General features: G+C 37.7%; 1 protein-coding gene across 6 annotated transcripts in view; it reads left to right on the forward strand.

Annotated features, from left to right (window-relative positions):
- TDRD3 (tudor domain containing 3) overlaps positions 1–19,388 on the forward strand; it is a 216,896-nt gene that overhangs the window by 149,895 nt on the left and 47,613 nt on the right. For all 6 annotated transcript variants that reach the window (XM_006059568.4, XM_044926882.2, XM_044926880.2 and 3 more), the window contains one exon: positions 9,016–9,866. In XM_006059568.4, the coding sequence (XP_006059630.1) occupies positions 9,016–9,866 (851 nt within the window). The remainder of the gene's footprint in view (positions 1–9,015; positions 9,867–19,388) is intronic.

A 19,388-nucleotide genomic window follows, 5' to 3' on the forward strand; every position in this document is an offset into this window, starting at 1 on the left:
ACCAAATAAACCTTAATTTTTCTGAATTAATTAATTAATTTCTCACAAGGGACATTGTGAGAAAAGTGGACAGGGTAAGCTTCTTAAATTTATACTCCTCTGTTTCCTTGTTTATGTAGCTTATTTTGCAAATTAAATATGTGTTACAAGTTTTATTTGTGTTTCTCCATATTATTTGTCAAGAAGCATGATTATCTGAGTCTCAATCCTTTAGGCTTATTGGTATAATTTGAGAAGTTGCATCTACTTTCAAGCTTACCTTTATACTTTCAAGCTTGCCACCTTGTTACTTTCTTAGAAGAGTTACTGAAGGCAGTAAGAAGCAACCAGCACTGTTCATCTCCCTGGCATTTTCATACCAAGTTCTCTAAATCATTGGCCTCATTAGTTAGGTGCTCCAGTTCGAAGACAATAGACTGTAGTTTAGCCATTCAATGAGGAGTGAGTGCCAGCTTCTTTTAGGGGATGCAGCGACTTTCACTACCCTGTACCCTTCCTTTGCTAAACACGTTTTACATTTTAGGTTCTGTCACTTGTATCACTCTTTTTCCTGGCACTAATTTCTAAGTTGGGGCTTCCTAGGTGGCTCCAGTACTCTTGCCTGGAAAATCCCATGGATGGAGGAGCCTGGTAGGCTGCAGTCCATGGGTCTCTAAGAGTCGGACAAGACTGAGTGATTTCACTTTCACTTTTCACTTTCATGCATTGGAGAAGGACATGGCAACCCACTCCAGTGTTCTTGCCTGGAGAATCCCAGGGACGGAGGAGCCTAGTGGGCTGCCGTCTATGAGGTTGCACAGAGTCGGACACAACTGAGGTGACTTAGCAGCAGCATCAGCAGCAGCAGCAGCAGGTGGCTCAATGGTAAAGAATCCACCTGCCAATGCAGGAGATGTGGGTTTGATCTCTGGGTCAGGAAGAACCGCTGGAGAAGGAAATGGCAGTCCCCTCCAGTATTCTTGCCTGGAAAATTCCATGGACAGAGAAGCCTGGCAGGCTACAGTCCTACAGTCTATGGGGTCACAAAAGTGTCAGACATGACTTAGCGTCTAAACAGTTTCTAAGCTAGTTTGCTTTAAGCTGTGAGCCACAGAAATCCAAATAAGTAAAAAGGCAATATATTGGCTCATATAACTGGAAAGTCTTTCTGAATTTTGTGTTGACAGATTATGTCATGTGGTAGCAAAGACTGGCCCACGAAGCACCAAGTATAGCCTATGGCCAACATATATAAGGGTGTATAAGGGGGCATAATGACATGTATAGATACACAGGTAAAAAAGCTCATCTTAATTTTGCAAGCACATGTTTTTTAATTTTGGAAAAAGATAAATAGCTTTCATCATATAATTATTGATTCACCAAGCTCAACTGAGTTCCACTGGTGATTTTGGCATTGGTGTGTATGAAGCGGCTGGAACAGGAGTACAGAGAAACTTGGATAAAAGAGCACTACAATTGTTGGTGTCAAATCTCCATTCATAATATGAAAAGGTAATTAAAAAATATTTCTCAGAAATAATCAAATGGTACTTATACCTGGAAGATCTGGCAGAAAAAGACCTTCTGTCTTCTAATGTCTGTATCTGCCACCTTCTTAGGAGAGCTAAGACATCTTAATTGATTCTGGATTATATATAAAAGGAGGGAGTAGTTCCCATCACTCAAAGCAGAGTTCTGTTACCAAAATAAGAGGAGAATTGAAAAGATGCTGCGGCAGATATGTACAACTGATTCTACCACTAACTTAACTGACAGCTCTTGTATTTGCTAGTTGTATGTCTTTGGGCAAGTTATATAATCCCTCAAATCTTTCTTTCTTTATTGGGAGATGGGAAAACAGTAGCAGTGCCTAAGTTTGCAGTTACTGGGAAGGTCAAGTTAGATTGTGCACGCCAAGCGCTAAGCGTGGTGTTTGGCACACAGGCCTCCACATAATGCTCGCTGTGCCACACCACTGCCAGTGTCAGCAGCATTGTCATCAGGGTTAAAATTTATTAATTTTTTAAATGAAGAATAATTGCTTTACAGAATTTTGTTGTTTTCTGTCAAACCTCAACACCTTGTCATCATTTTGATTAACAGTAGTAGCAACAGCATCCTCCGCTCACTGTCTCTTTATCTCCTCCCTTATCCTACTTTGGGCCCTCATCAGTTCTCCACTGACTCTTTGCAGACTCTTTGCAGAACTTTATCATCTCATCATCTGTATAGCAAACAGTGATCTCTCAGAACACAAATTTGATCCCATTTCCCTCTTGCTTAAAATACTCCATTGACTCTTCTTATTGACAGAATAAAATTCAGACTATAATACATATACTGTTTTTGTGCAGTTCCAGTTCTTTATTTTCTGTGGATTTTGTGAGAATTTATCTTAGCATTCATCTTGGTTAATGTAATGAATAATTTCAAATTCTACATAATATTCAGATAGAAATAATTAGATAGTAGCAGATATAATATTAATGGATGATGGTTAATGTACATGAAGTTTCAGGCTTCTAATGGTTGGTAGGTGTCTTTTTGTTTTATTTTCATTTAATCAAGTTTCAAGTCGGTTTAAATAGTTTGACTTAATAGATTTATAGCTTGAATTTTGATGACTTAAAAGTAGGGATACACAAAGGAAATGTGATAGAATGGTAATAGTTGGAAAGTCAGGAAACTAGGTCATGAAGAGAAAGAGAATATATTTGTGTTAGGCTGGATGTTTTGTACAGGATTTCCTCAAGAAATGATCGCCCATATTATGTATGTTTATATGTAATTATATCAAACAACATTCCTCCTCATTTCCCTATGTAATTGATTGATTAAAATTGGTGGTGGAATGCTTCCTTGGAAGCCAGGAATGAAGGGTTGCTATGTGAATAGTCATAAGCTGTTAGCAAAATGTGTCATTTTCCACACACTACTTTTCACTTTCTCTCTGACCCTAGCCACCAGTATGACATTCCCAGTCCTTGACTTTTTCTGATAGTGCTTTACCGTTAACTTGAATTAATTGTTTCTGTCATGTGGACTTGTTACCTTAACAGTGAATACTCTATACCCATGATCCTGTAGTCTGTAGTTCTTGTGTCTGATCTCATGTAACTACAGATAAGTTTTACTCAGAAGGTCTTTTAGCAGTTTGTCAAAGCCTCAACATTTGTTACTGCATTTTAGACAAGTGACAGTCAACAGTTGATTGGAAATTAAAGCTAGAACCAATAACTGGAACAAAAATCTTGGTCATTGGTTAGACTTCTTTGAAATGCTCTGGTTTCTGTTGTTATCTGACATTATGGTCCCTAGATTTGCAAGCATTCTGACAGCATAGCATCTGACATTATCCTTTTGTCAGGGCAGGAAACCAGGAAGTTTAAGGTGTTAGATAAATACCAGGTGGGAAGTGAAAATAGTCCACAGTGCTGCACAGGTAATATCCTGGTTATTAAAGTAAAGTTAGTAGTTATTTGAATTTAATAATTAATAGTATATAGAAATTTACATATAGATTTAGGGAAAACTTCAGTGAAAAATTTTAAAGGTAATATATAGAAAGTTGGTGAAAGTTGGCTTACCATAAATTTGAAATACATTTTATGTTAAGTTTTCTAAAAATCAAGGAGATATACTAAACAGGCAGTTGAAGTTAGAGATCAAATGGAGATGGAAGAGCCAATGAAAGAAGCTGAGAAAACAGCTGCCAAAAAAGCAGGAGGAGTAGAAGCAGAGAGAAGGATGTGAAGTGTCCATTGTTTTAAACGGCATTAATAGTGTGTGTGCTGGTGAATGTTTAACAGCTGACCCTGGAGAAGAGGTGGGAGGCAGGGGAGTGATGCTCTACTTTTTAACTTTTCCTGATTTCTGTGGTATAAATATTCCACTATGGCTAATTTCAAATTATCAGCAGCTACTTTCAAGTTAATTTCAGTTTGCAACCAGATTGCAGATTTTCTGAAAATTTAATAATCGGTTTTTATGCAGACTGGCTCCAACACATCACTGATTGGAGATCTTGGCAAAAATAGTGTCAACGAAGTAGTAGAGTTAGAAGAAAGCTGAAGGATGTCCCATAGATAAATGATCTATGGACATTAAAATGATTATTTTGAAGAAAGTGGTAAGAAAGAACATATTTAATATAGCATGAAAAAGTTATACTTTAAGCTTGGAGTGATGAGCAATATCTCTTCCTATCACATAATATTTTGAAAAGACTACATTTTATTTTTTACTATATGGAGAACATTATCATTTAATAATCACTTGTGTTTATATATACCTGCTAAGAATGAGATATAGCTCTTTATTTTAACCTTTGTTATCAAAGTCAGGATTCATACAGAATAAATTTATAGAGGAAGTAATTTTTTTACAAGAGGAACCAAAGCATATAAATTTTGAGCTGATAGATAAACTTTTATAGCCAGAGAGTTTTGTCATCATTACAGAATATCTAAAGACATTTTAGATATTTAGAATATCTAAAGATATTTAGATAAAAATATGTAAAGATATTTTACACAAAAGTCGTTATTTGTATAATTGGGAAAATTAGTTGAAATTTTTGATATGAAAAAAATGTAATCTGGTCTGTATACAGACATAGAAATATTAGGAAGTGTTATACTTCTGTTTTAATGTGAATTCATGTGCTGATCAGTTAATACCATCTTTTTGTAACAAATATCTTTGATAATTTCTTTTTATTTTGCTTTATTTGTTGAAGATTACTCAGCAGTAATTTTAACTACTCTACTTGAATTAATATATACGTTAGTTGGTAATTGTTTTACCATGGTACTATGACATTTTAAAAATAATATCTAGCTGATAAATAGGTATTCCTTTTGTTTTGCATTAATGGAAAGAGGTTGTTAGTTTCAGGTCAGAATTTTGGCATTCCTAGTATCCAAATTTATATTTTTAGTTCATCAGGGATTGTGAAAGAACTTTTGTGACTTCTGTATCATACCAGGAATGAACAGATGTAGGTGATGAAATTGTAGCTAACACATTTTTTGTTACACTCTGCTTATTTCTCCAGGCAGGCAGCTTGCATAGGGAGAAAATTATGGTCTTTTTCTGCAGTTAGACTTGAGTTCAGCTCTGGCGCTAATGTTTTCTAGCTGTTAACTCAGCTTTTTGTTAATTCACTTATAAAATGGGGATAATAATATTGCCTTTCAAGGTGGTTGGGAGAATTATATGAAGTAGTGTAGTTAAAAGACCTTTTAAGTAGAGTCAGGTACATAGTGAAATATTAATTAAGCCATTTCTTTAAGTAGGTATCTCAGAATAAAATGAAGGATCATCTTGGGAAGCAAAATGTACCTGTTTTTCTACTATAAAAAGCAGGTACAGCTGCAACTGGAGAATGAATACTCTGCAAAGAAGTATTAATATTTTAATTAAAATTTTAATTTAATTTTAATTTAATTAATATTTTAATTAAATTTAATAATTTAATTATAAAGCACATTCTAATTTGCAAACCCAAATATGACAAAGTTATGACAATTAATAAATTCACTCTTAATGATCCTTGCATTTCAGAACATGGGCCTATAAAACATTGTAATCAATTATTTTGTGAACTTACATTTTTAAACTCATGAGCTGATTTAACAGGAATATTTTATTACAAGTCAAATGAAACTCTTGTAGTATCCTTTGATTAATTTTATCATATAAACTTTTATCACTTTGATCTTTTAGATGTTTTTATAATTTTATCTATTTTGTGATGAATTTTTGTCATTTGTTTGCTAATTTTCTCTTTCCATTTTTTCTCCTCTATTTAATATATAATATTACTGATTTCTATTTATGCTTTTCTTTCACCTTTCCCTTTCAGTTCATTAAAAAAAAAGAAGAAAAAAAGCAAAGCGTTTTATTCTCCTTCCTTAAAGGGTCTCGGTGTATTTTCAGTTAGTGACTGTAGACCTGGCCTGTGTTATCAGTTACTATTTTGGTGGTTTGGAATCATTAATGCCTCCTCAGGAAGAGCAACAGAGTTTCCAACTGCTGAATTAAGACGCTTTCTATTTGACTTCTGGGCTATTTCTATATTTAAAATCATCTTTTCACAATTTAGTGATTTAGTATATTCTATTATTTATTTAATAGATTAGTTCAGTTTCAAAATATTTACTTCTGACTTTATTACTTAACTGTCTAAGATAAAATGTTTAAGGAAATACAAGAGTGGTGAAACCTTTAAGGACCTTCCTTGGCTTACTGTTGTTTTATTTTGTATGTATATGAAAACTGTGTTCTTTTAAAAGCACAATTTTATCTTCTGCCTCATTGAGTTTACTTTTTTAAGAGTAGTTCTTATTTTAAAATCAGTTTTCTTTATAGATTCTTCTCTTACTGTATTGTCTCAGCATAATAATGGGAATGAAGTATATTTATTAATAGTAAAATTACTGTTTTATTCTGTAATGTGCATCATCAGTTAAGTAGATTAGGAAATCTTTACCTTTTTTCTTCTTTTAGAAGAGCTGTAATCCAGTTCTCCCACACCTACCAAGGCTAATTGAAACCTTCATCCTGTATGCGTAGTTATTCAGACTGCCATTTGAGGTTCAGGATACTTAGTTATTCTCATGATGACTTAAGTTGTTTGTACTTCCTGATCATCATAGATTTGGTGTCCCTACCTGGAATAATTTTGAAAAATTGATCCTTTAACTTCACCAGTATCTTAAATATCCCTGGTGGCCCAGATGGTGAAGCATCTGCCTACAATGTGGGAGACCTGGGTTCAATCCCTGGGTCAGGAATATCTCCTAGAGAAGGAAATGGAAACCGACTCCAGGATTCTTGCCTGGAAAATCCCATGGACCGAGGAGCTTGGTAGTCTACAGTCCATGGGGTCGCAAAGAGTCGGACTTGACTGAGCTACTTCACTTCACTTCCCAAATATCTGTTCAGACTTCATTGTCAGCAAATACCTTCATATTTCACTTACTTTGGAAACTAAAAAATTTCTTCAATTCACCATATATTACATCTTTCTATTAAATAAACCTTATAACATTTGTATGTTAAGGCAGCTGTAGGGACTATACATAATGTGTATAAAGGGCTAGTATGGGGTACCTAACACATAGCAGATAGTCAACAAGAGGCGGGTGCTGCCTTTATTAACAAGTGCCAAGACATGCTTACTGCTGAAAATGCTCATTTCTGTCTACTTTTCTTCTTTCTAAAGAAAAAAAAATAATATTGACTACAGTGATCTAAAATAAGATATTGTTTTTTGTGTGTTACATTGGTAAAGCTGCTGCTGCTAAATCGCTTCAGTTGTGTCCGACTCTGTGTGACCCCATAGACGGTATCCTACCAGGCTCCTCCGTCCCTGGGATTCTCCATGCAAGAACTGGAGTTGGTTGCCATGTCCTTCTCCAATGCATGAAAGTGAAAAGTGAAAGTGAAGTCGCTCAGTTGTGTCCAGCTCTTTGTGACCCCATGGACTGCAGCCTACCAGGCTCCTCCGTCCATGGGATTTTCCAGGCAAGAGTACTGGAGTGGGTTGCCAGTGCCTTCTCTGATTGGTAAAGCAGATCTTGGGACAAAGTGATTTTGTAAAAGTATCTCTGTTGATGGTCTTGGCTAGTATTTGAGATCTTGCATATTTGAAAAATCTTTGTCACGATCAGTGGGTGGTTAGGTTAAATGTAGAATTGTACTTAGAAAATAATTTTCCTTTAATTTCAAAGAGATTTAAAGTCTATTAGATAAACTTCTGGCTTCCAGTGGCTCTGCTGAGAAGTTTCTTTTCATTTTGAGCCTTGATCTTTAGTCTTGACTTGCTTTGTCACTTGGGACCTTTTTAAAGATCTTCTCTTTATTTCTGCTGATCTGAACATTTACTTGGTACCTTTTCTCCTCCAGTGGGTGTTTGGAAATGTATGGAGACAATTTAGATAGTAACAGTGACTAGGAGTGCTAAGGGAGAATGCTTTGGCATTTAGTAGCTAGAGGTCAAAGAAGTTAATTTACTTGCAAATACAGGAAGCATTCTCACCCGGAATTTAGTAGTATCCCTATTAGGAAGTATTGTAACCTTGGTAAAATGTAAGAATAATCCTAATGTTCATACTGATTATAGTGTTTGGCAAGAGAAACGAGATGTGTGCACCAGGACCAGTCAACTTGATTGTAATTGTGTTATAGACATGCTATGAGAAACAGTGGAGGAAGAAAGAGTAAGTGACACAGAACAAATCGAAGGAGAATAAAGATAATTCTGTGAAATATAACCATCAGACTATCTGTGAGGTATATGTATATATGCCATGTTACTGATTTGATTTCTGGTTGGACATTTTCTGCACTATTTTGCTTAATCAGATTTTGACACTTGTCCCCCTGTATTTCCAAGTAGTACCTGTTCTTTGATAGGTTTATGTTATTATTCAGTCACTCAGTTGTGTCCACCTCTTTGTATCACATGGACTGCAGCACGCCAGGCTTCCCTGTCCTTCACCAGGGAAGGTTTATAAATAGACATCTAATTAGTAATCCAAACACTTAGCAATTCCAGATCCAGAAAGAACTGAGAATTTTTTTTTTTTGCTAAGACTAGAACTTGGCTGACAGTGAATGATACGTTTTAAATGAGGTGGGGACTCAGAAAAGAACTGAGCTAGAGGTGTACTTGCACAGTTTCATAACAGCTTCTGTGGTTTCAGTTTGTCTTTCTGTTTCACCAGTCTTGGGAAATGAATTACCAGAGCAGCATGTATAGATAGCCATAACAATGCAAATATTCAGTAACAAAGACAACTTGCTTTTGAATTATCCACCATTTTTTCATGGTTCATATCATTGCTTTACTTCACTCATGTGGCTAACCGGCAAAATGTACATTAGAAACATAAGAGTCTAACCAAGCAAAGAGGGATTAAGATAATGAGGTGGAAAGATAGTAGAAGATGTTAAATGAGTAGTTTGATAATTAAGTATTAATGCAGTCTTCATTTTAATATGCATATGATTACTTTTACTTTTCAGAACCTAAATCACAGCCGCAGCAGCTTCATCAAGGACAAAACAGAATGTCAAATACTGAGCAAAATGGAGTAAAAGATAATAATCAACCACGATATCTTCCTCGAAATGATACCAGACAGCCAAGAAATGAAAAACCTCCTCGTTTTCAAAGAGACACCCAAAATTCAAAGGCAGTTTTAGAAGGCAGTGGATTACCTAGAAACAGAGGTTCTGAAAGACCAAGTACTTCTTCAGGATCTGAAGTATGGGCTGAAGAGAGAATCAAATGTGATAGACCATATTCTAGATACGATAGAACTAAAGATACTTCTTACCTTTTAAGTTCCCAACACAGTGATACTGTATTTAAAAAAAGGGATAACTCTATGCAAAGCCGATCAGGAAAAGGTCCATCCTATGCAGAGGCAAAAGAAAATCCTTTTCCTCAAGAATCCATAGATTATAATAATCACAAACGTGGGAAAAGAGAAAACCAAACAGCAAATTCGGATCATTTTTATGACAGGAAGCCACGAACAATAAATAATGAAGCTTTTAGTGGTGTAAAAATTGAAAAACATTTTAATGTAAATACTGATTACCAGAATCCTGTCAGAACGAATAGTTTCATTGGTGTTCCAAATGGAGAGACAGAAATGCCACTGAAGGGAAGGCGAGTGGGACCTATTAAGCCAGCAGGACCCATCACGGCTTCATCCTATGATGATAAAATATTTTACAGTAGTGGTCCCAAAAGAAGATCTGGGCCAATTAAACCCGAAAAAGTACTAGAATCATCTATTCCTATGGAGTATGCAAAACTGTGGAAATCTGGAGATGAATGTTTAGCACTTTATTGGGAAGACAACAAGGTATGCATGCTGTAAAGTTATTAAATACTAATATTACTTAATGTAACAATCTAGTGAGACCATAGAAAGTCATTGCTTTGGGACAGGATTTCAGTCTCTGGTTGTACTTTTTTATAGTCTTTGAACAGATGTGTGCATATGTAACTTATCAAAGGAAGAGTAAAATATTTAATATTTTTTATGGATACTTAGGAGTCCCATAATATTTGGTTGTTAGGTTTGATTTTCACTTGAATATCAGAAAAGTATTGTAAAAGTGAATAAATGAGGTTGACAGGTTACTTTAGTTATCATCTACTGAGCTATTAATATTTGCTTTTCTTTCTAATAAAATTGTACTGATTCACAAGGAAGCAAATCAGTTGAATGGAACACAGTTAAGTTCTGCAGATGTCATTTAATTTAAAGGTAATATACATAATTAGCCTACTTTAAAAAAATTATGAGTAGGAAGGTTAATTATTTAGCTAATAATAAATAATTTAAGAATTATTAAACCAATAATTTAAACAGCCTTGTGTTCTACATTATATACTGGTTAAAAGGAAAAGAGGAGGAAAAAATGGAAATGGAAAGACACAAAATGAGATTGAGAAGGAATACAGTGAATCAGATAAAAGAGCCTGACAAAAGGAAGAAGACTGACACAGTGAGAACAGGAAGGGAAGAGGCCAGAGGGACCCTCAGACAGGAGGGACTTTGTTCGTGTCTCCATTTCTGCCCAGCATGCTCCTCTACTAACTGCTCTTCTGATCCTTGAAGACTTGGCTCAGAGACTTCCTAGAGGAAGCCTTCTTTGTCTGCACCCTCCTCCCTTCTACATTATTGTCTTTCTCAATCAGTGCCTTATTCATTTTCTAAAGCTTATCACAGTTTATAAGTATTTTTGGTTTTGGTTCCTATATTGATAACTCTTTCCCCTGCCATGATTTTAAGTCCTTTGAAGACAGGACCATATCTCTCTATTTTTTCTCTATTGCCCTATTCCTCTCACAGTGTAGGAATTTCATAATTATTTGTTAACTTTGTTAACTAGTTCATTCTCCAAGAGGCACTTGCATAGGAAAAAAAGGAGTGGTTAGGGCACTGGAGATATTGTTGTTGTTCAGTCACCCAGTCATGTCCCACTCTTAGCGACCCCATGGACTGTAGCCCTCCAGGCCCCCTGTCCCACACCATCTCCTGAAGTTTGCGCCACTTCATGTCCATTGCATCAGTGATGCCATCCAGCCATCTCTTCCTCTGATGCCCTCTTCTCTTTCTGCCCTCAATCTTTCCCAGCATCAAGGACTGTTCCAGTGACACAGCTGGAGATATTAGCAAGGTAATAAAAACCAGAGGTAGTCGTACTAGGAAAACTATTGTGAAGGACCTAGGTGAATGTGAAGATCAAGTAAAAAATATATTTGAAACAAATATTTTATGTATAGAGTAGTTTCAATTGAGATGGCTGTGCCCGTGTGTGTGACTGGAAGGAATAGTGGAGAAAATGTTACCTGCAGATTTCAAGGAATGAAATTTAGGCTAGGAGGTGTGGTAGGATGTTTTAAGAGATGCTATAGGGCTTGGATCAGGAAACAGGCCCCATTGTGTTCAATGAATGATGAGGAATAAACAGGGTGTTCAGTTCAAAACAGTTCAGTCGCTCAGTCGTGTCCGACTCTTTTCAACCCCATGAATCACAGCATGCAAGTCCTCCCTGTCCATCACCAGCTCCCGGAGTTCACTCAAACTCATGTCCATTGAGTCGGTGATGCCATCCAGCCATCTCATCCTCTGTCGTCCCCTTCTCCTCGTGCCCACAGTACCTCCGAGCATCAAGGTCTTTTCCAGTGAGTCAGCTCTTCACATGAGGTGGCCAAAGTATTGGACTTTCAGCTTCAGCATCAGTCCTTCAAATGAACACCCAGGACTGATCTCCTTTAGGATGGACTGGTTGGATCTCCTTGCAGTCCAAGGGACTCTCAAGAGTCTTCTCCAACACCACAGTTCAAAAGAATCAATTCTTCAGCGCTCAGCTTTCTTCACAGTCCAACTCTCACATCTATACGTGACGACTGGAAAAACCATAGCCTTGACTAGACGGACCTTTGTTAGCAAAGTAATATCTCTACTTTTCAATATACTATCTAGGTTGGTCATAACTTTCCTTCCAAGGAGTAGGCGTCTTTTAATTTCATGGCTGCAATCACCATCTGCAGTGATTTTGGAGCCCCCCAAAATAAATTCTGACACTGTTTCCACTGTTTCCCTATCTATTTCCCATGAAGTGATGGAACCAGATGCCATGATGTTAGTTTTCTGAGTGTTAAGCTTTAAGCCAATTTTTTCACTCTCCTCTTTCACTTTCATCAAGAGGCTTTTTAGTGCCTCTTCACTTTCTGCCATAAGGGTGGTGTCATCTGCATATCTGAGGTTATTGATATTTCTCCGGGCAATCTTGATTTCAGCTTGTGCTTCTTCCAGCCCAGCATTTCTCATGATGTACTCTGCATAGAAGTTAAATAAGCAGGGTGACAGTATACAGCCTTGACGTACTCCTATTCCTGTTTGGAACCAGTCTGTTTTTCCATGTCTAGTTCTAACTGTTGCTTCATGACCTGCATAGAAGTTTCTCAAGAGGCAGGTCAGGTGGTCTGGTATTCCCATCTCTTTCAGAATTTTCCACAGTTTATTGTGGTCCACACAGTCAAAGGCTCTGGCATAGTCAATAAAGCAGAAATTGATGTTTTTCTGGAACTCTCTTGCTTTTTCTATGATCTAGCAGATGTTGGCAATTTGATCTCTGGTTCCTCTGCCTTTTCTAAAACCTGCTTGAACATCTGCAAGTTCACGATTCACATAGTGCTGAAGCCTGGCTTGGAGAATTTTGTTCATTACTTTACTAGCATGTGAGATGAGTGCAATTGTGCGGTAGTTTGAGCATTCTTTGGCATTGCCTTTCTTTGGGATTGGAATGAAAACTGACCTTTTCCAGTCCTGTGGCCACTGCTGAGTTTTCCAAATTTGCTGGCATATTGAGTGCAGCACTTTCACAGCATCATCTTTCAGGATTTGAAATAGCTCAGCTGGAATTCCATCACCTCCACTAGTTTTGTTCGTAGTGATGCTTTATAAGGCCCACTTGACTTCACATTCCAGAATGTCTGGCTCTAAGTGAGTGATTACACCATTGTGATTATCTTGGTCGTGAAGCTCTTTTTTGTACAGTTTTTCTGTGTATTCTTGCCACCTCTTCTTAATATCTTCTGCTTCTGTTAGGTCCATACCATTTCTGTCCTTTATCAAGCCCATCGTTGCATGAAATGTTCCCTTGGTATCTCTAATTTTCTTGAAGAGATCTCTAGTCTTTCCCATTCTATTGTTTTCCTCTATTTCTTTGCACTGATCACTGGGGAAGGCTTTCTTATCTCTTTTTGCTATTCTTTGGAACTCTGCATTCAGATGCTTGTATCTTTCCTTTTCTCCTTTGCTTTTCACTTCTCTTCTTTCACAGCTATTTGTAAGGCCTCCTCAGACAGCCGGTTTGCTTTTTTGCATTTCTTTTCCATGGGGCTGATCTTAATCCCTGTCTCCTGTACAATGTCACAAACCTCAGTCCATAGTTCATTAGGCACTCTGTCTATCAGATCTAGTCCCTTAAATCTATTTCTCACTTCCACTGTATAATCATAAGGGATTTGATTTAGGTCATGCCTGAATGGTCTAGTGGTTTTCCCCACTTTCTTCAATTTAAGTCTGAATTTGGCAGTAAGGAGTTCATGATCTGGGCCATAGTCAGCTCCCCATCTTGTTTTTACTGACTGTATAGAGCTTCTCCATCTTTGGCTGCAAAGAGTATAATTAATCTGATTTCGGTGTTGACCATCTGGTGATGTCAATGTGTAGAGTCTTCTTTTGTGTTGTTGGAAGAGAGTGTTTGTTATGACCAGTGCGTTCTCTTGGCACGACTCTATTAACCTTTGCCCTGCTTCATTCTGTATGCCATGGCCAGATTTGCCTGTTACTCCAGGTGTTTCTTGACTTCCTACTTTTGCATTCCAGTCCCCTGTAATGAAAAGGACATCTTTTTTGGGTGTTAGTTCTAAAAGGTCTTGTAGGTCTTCATAGAACCGTTCAACTTCAGCTTCTTCAGCATTGCTGGTTGGGACATAGGCTTGGATTACTGTGATATTGAATGGTTTGCCTTGGAAATGAACAGGGTGTTAGGTGTTAGCTAATGATAGCAGCAAGAAGGGGTCCAGGTACAACTAGATGGCATAGTCTTCTAGGGTTTTTGTGTGAATGTGGTTAGTAGCAGCTTCTCTGCTGTCAAGTTTTTATTCAAGGCTGAAAGGAGAGGAAGAGACTGCACTAACCGTGTCTTTTCTTTTTTTCAAGAAAAGTAAAAGCCTTTCCAGAAATAACCACAGATAATCTCATTGGTTAAAACTGTTTTACATGGCTACTCCTTGGCTCTTATGGAGACTTGGAAAGCAAGTGCAGGTGTTCATCACTATCTAGACTCTTACTCTTGCAGCTGAGACCACTCAGTTTCCAAAACACAGGAACTGTTTGATTTGGCTAGTGCGGGGATTACTTATGCTTCGCCATTTCTCCATTAAGGTAGAGCCAAGAAGTAGTTGGAAATTAGAGTTGGTTTTTAGAGCTAACATTGTCTACCTTGGAGGGTTCACTTCTGTAGGGGACTTCCCTGATAGCTCAGTTGGTAAAGAATCCGCCTGCGATGCAGGAGACCCCAGTTGGATTCCTGGGTCAGGAAGATGTGCTGCAGAAGGGATAGGCTACCTACTCCAGTATTCTTGGGCTTCCCTTGTGGCTCAACTGGTAAAGAATCCGCCTGCAATTCAGGAGACTTGGGTTCGACCCTGGGTTGGGAAGTTCCCCTGGAGAAGGGAAATGTTACCCACTCCAGTATTCTGGCCTACAGAATTCCACGGACAACATGTATATGTATAGTCCATGAGGTCACAGAGTCGGACACGACTGAGCAACTTTGACTTTGTCTTTGTCTTTTTGTCACTTCTGTAAGATACTTCTGTGAACAGTAAAGATGAAGGTGGCAGAATTTTTTTTTTTTTCTCATTGAACAATGTGGAGTTGGTGACCCTGACAAACAGAGGAAGTAAGTGAATAATTTGAGTTCAAGTCCAATAATGTTTGAAAGGCTTGGTAAGAAGACTCAGGCTTTCCACTGAAATCCTGTAAGGATCGTGTCCTAGTACTAAGTGCAAAATACAAGCAAGCCAGTAGAAAGCCTAAAATCATTCCTGCACATGATCAAGGGTATCTACTTGTACTCTGTCTGCCAGCTTCCTAAAATATAATCCTCCTTGAGGGAAAAGTAATATTTTTTAGAACCTCTTCATGATATTTCACCTATTGATACAATGTCTGGCATCCTAAAAAAAAATTATGAGGCATATTAAAAATATAGAGAGAATATGAATGACCAGAAACAAAGTAACAGAGAATAATGACAGTCCTAAGATATTTAAACGTAGACAAGTTCTTTAACAAATATTGAGTATTCAACAAACCATACTTGAGTAGCTGCTAAGTGTTAGGTGCTTGGGATACATCAGATAGTTTTGCCTGTGCTGTAAACCAAGTGTCTTCAAATACCTGATCAGATTGTTATTAAAGCTTTACTTTCAACTGTAATTTTCTCAGAAAATCAATAAGACTAAATTCATATATTGTCTCTACTGAATATACTCAAAATAATATCATATAGCATCTGAAAGGTGGTACCTAATATTTCCCAAAATATTTTGAGCTTTTAGAGGATTGTTGGAATAATTGAATGATCTCCTAAGGGTTCTACTTTGATTTTACATGGATGTTTTTCAGTTTAGAGTGAAGGATTGTAGGCTCTGTATAGATACACCATTAAGCAAATAAGATAAATAATACTCTATGAAAGAGATGGCATTAGTTATCTTATAAAACCACCTAATTTAAGTGACAACTTTTCAGTGTCTTGTCAAGAACAGGCAACTTTCCAGTTTTCTAGCCAGAGACTAGGGTAAAGGCTTAAGAAAAGCATTATCTATAACTGTCATTAAGAAACCATAATTTTAATTGCATTATAAATGATGTTTTGGAAGCAATCAGTTAGTATCATTTAAAACATTCCTCATGATAATCTTGCCTTCTTTCAAGCTTTACTATCATAGAAAGACTGAGCATTTGGAACAATCCTCCTTCTCCCTGTACATCTGCCATGACTAGTTCAGCTCTTTCAGCTCTATCAACTGGGATAGACCTTTAAAATGGTCTCCTTGCCTTAAGTCTTATTCCTCTTAAAATTGTCACTGGAAATGCCATTACTGTGATCTTGTCATTCTTCCTAGTTAAAATATTTCACTTGTAGTCTAGCATGCCTATAGCGCCTCTATCCGCTGACCCTTACTATCTTGTCCTATTGGCCAACCCTTCTTATGTCATGCCATAATTAATTTAAAACTATTTGTTGTATCCTATACTCAGACGGTAAAGTGTCTGCCTACAGTGCTGGAGACCCAGCTTCGATCCCCAGGTCGGGAAGATCCCCTGGAGAAGGAAATGGCAACCCACTCCAGTATTCATGCTTGGAAAATCCCATGGACTGAGGAGCCTGGTGGACTACAGCGCATGGGGTTGGAAAGAGTTGGATACCACTGTGTGACTTCACTTCATACTCTTCTTCATGTTTTGTTTCTGTAAATTTTACTGGAACACCTTTCTCAGTTCTTAGCTTGGCTAAATACTCTTCATTCTTGAAGATTATACCCATTGTCATTTGCCCCAGGAAGCTTTTCCTGCACTCCTAGCCATATCAAGTGCCATATCACTACACCTTTACTTTCCATGTTATGTAGAAGTCATTTTTTACACAGGTTATCTTTAGTAAGTTCCTAAAAGGATGTCAAGTTGTTTTCCTAGGTTATATATTATGATTGTTTGTCATTGTTGAACCTAACTGGCATAATTGTCTAAAAAGCTTACAGTTGAAATATGCGAGAAATACAGCAATTTACAGAATATGGAGGTGTAAGGCTAAGAAACAGAGGAGGAAAGGAGAGATGTGGATATATAACTAGATCTCTAAGATAAAGAAAAATTTTGGCGTGGTTTCTCTAATCTTCTTGCATCCAGATCTGGAAAAGAAATACCATGGATTAACTTAGTAACTTTTATAATATGGCATATACTAGTTAGTTGGGCTTCCCAGATGGTGCTAGTGGTAAAGAACCTGCCTGCCAATGCAAGAAGCATAAAGGATGCAGGTTAGATCCCTGGGTCAGGAAGATCCCCTGGAGGAGGGTATGGCAATCCACTCCATTATTCTTGCCTGGAGAATCCCATGAACAGAGGAGTGTGGTAGGCTGCAGTCCATAGGGTCACAAAGAGTCGGACACAACTGAGGCAACTTGGCAAGCACACACGCACACTAGTAAAAGCAGATTCTTTCCTGGTACACTCACAGTAACTGCTAATTTAGAAGGTTATCAAGAATAAGAATTTTTGTTGCCTTATAGCATTTTTTGATTCCAGTGAACCCATGAAGCTTATTGAACTCAGGCTTGGCTGCTTGCTGCTTGAAAGCCAATTTTTGAGAACCAAGTATTAGGTAAAAGGGAAGATGGCTTTGTTGAGGAAACTGGTGCTGTTCTGGGAAGAAGATGGACTCCCGGCCCAAAAACTAACTCCCCTAACCAGCTCCCTTTTGCTGATCAGGGGCAAGAGCTTTTAAAGGAGATATTTAGGGAGATACAGGTGGATGGAAGGGTTGGTGGAAGGGGGGCTTCATGCAGAACAGCTCCAAAAATCATCTTGAAATTGGTCATGTAGTGGTCTGATCAGCATCATATAGTTGTTTTAAGTACAAGTATTATTTGGATTTCCTTGAGGCCAGTTCTTGAAATTGTGTAAGATGGAAGAGCTTATGTTATAACTACAGTCTGGTCATCATGTGGTTAACTTCTTCTGTCTAGTGGGGGTTTGGTATCTGCAAAACAGTCAAAGGATTTGACTGAGAATATGTATCTGTAGCTCTTGAGGAGAAACTGAAGGTCCTTAACTTTGCTTAATGGCTAAATTATTATTTTGTCTTGCTTGACCGTTTTTGTTTCCACGTTTTTTCACTTCTCTGATTACATTTATTCCTTGGTTAAGCTTTTCTGTAGACAAGCAGCAGATGGAGGACCTGGGGGAGAAGGAGCGTCTGTCCTGGAAGGTCTCGTGGGATCCTGTTACACTGATTCACTGTCAGAGTAGACTGTTAGAAGAGCGTCCAACTCCCTTGTTTGAAGAAAACTTTTCCTTGAGAGTAAATAAGAATTTTAAGAGTTTTTTGTTGCTATTTCATGTTCATTAAGCAACATTCCGACCTATAATTTGAGTCCTAAATGGGTTGACCTATAGTGAAGGGAGAAGGCAAAGGCACCCCACTCCGGTACTCTTGCCTGGAAAATCCCATGGATGAAGGAGCCTGGTAGGCTTCAGTCCATGGGGTCGCTAAGAGTCAAGACACGACTGAGCGACTTCACTTTCACGTTTCACTTTCATGCATTGGAGAAGGAAATGGCAATCCACTCCAGTGTTCTTGCCTGGAGAATCCCAGGGACGGGGGAGCCTTGTGGGCTGCCGTCTATGGGGTCACACAGAGTTGGACACAACTGAAGTGACTTAGCATAGTGAAGGGAATACTCCAATCAGTTGATCTACTCCAAGTTGCCTTAACAGATAGATTAAAAATTGAAGTTGTTATGAGAATTCAGTTCCTGGTGATTTTGTGCATTGGTTCCCAGAGCCAAGTAATACTGGATAAACTGAAGAAATAAAAGGGTTTGGCTTACAGTGTCTTAAATCCTATAAATCCTGGATATAAGTGGTGTGCTTACTTCTTGCCTGGGAACTCTCCTTCACCACAGCTGCCTGTATGACAATAGCAATGACATTGAGCCTTTGAGGATTTTTTTGTCATATATTTCTGTTTTTTAAATAAATTACTTCATACTTATCTACTCTAATTAGTACATAAGAACTGTTTTACTAATGTCAAAGGGCTTGAGTGGCTAACAAGGAGACATTGAAGAATACTAGTTCTTTTTGCACCCATTAGCATGTGAATATTCTCTACTGATCCTCTTAGTTCTGAAATCTTACTACTGCTCAGTGTATGTCAGAACTCACACGCATAAGAGAATCTCTCTTTTTCTTAGCCAATTTATGATTATCCAAAAGTAAATTTTGGACTCTGTGGGAGAAGGTGAGGGTGGGATGATTTGAGAGAATGACATTGAAGCATGTGTATTACCATATGTAAAATAGATGACTGGTCCAAGTTTGATGCATGAAGCAGGGCTCAAAGCCAGTGCTCTGGGACAACTTAAGGGATGGGGTGGGGAGGAAAGTGGGAGGAGGGGTTCAGATGGGGAGACACATGTGCCCCTGTGGCTGATTCATGTTGATTATGGCAAAAACGATAACAATATTGTAATGTAATTATCCTCCAATTAAAATAAATTAAAAATG

Source organism: Bubalus bubalis, chromosome 13, assembly GCF_019923935.1.
Source record: "Bubalus bubalis isolate 160015118507 breed Murrah chromosome 13, NDDB_SH_1, whole genome shotgun sequence".
Taxonomy (NCBI): Eukaryota; Metazoa; Chordata; class Mammalia; order Artiodactyla; family Bovidae; genus Bubalus; species Bubalus bubalis.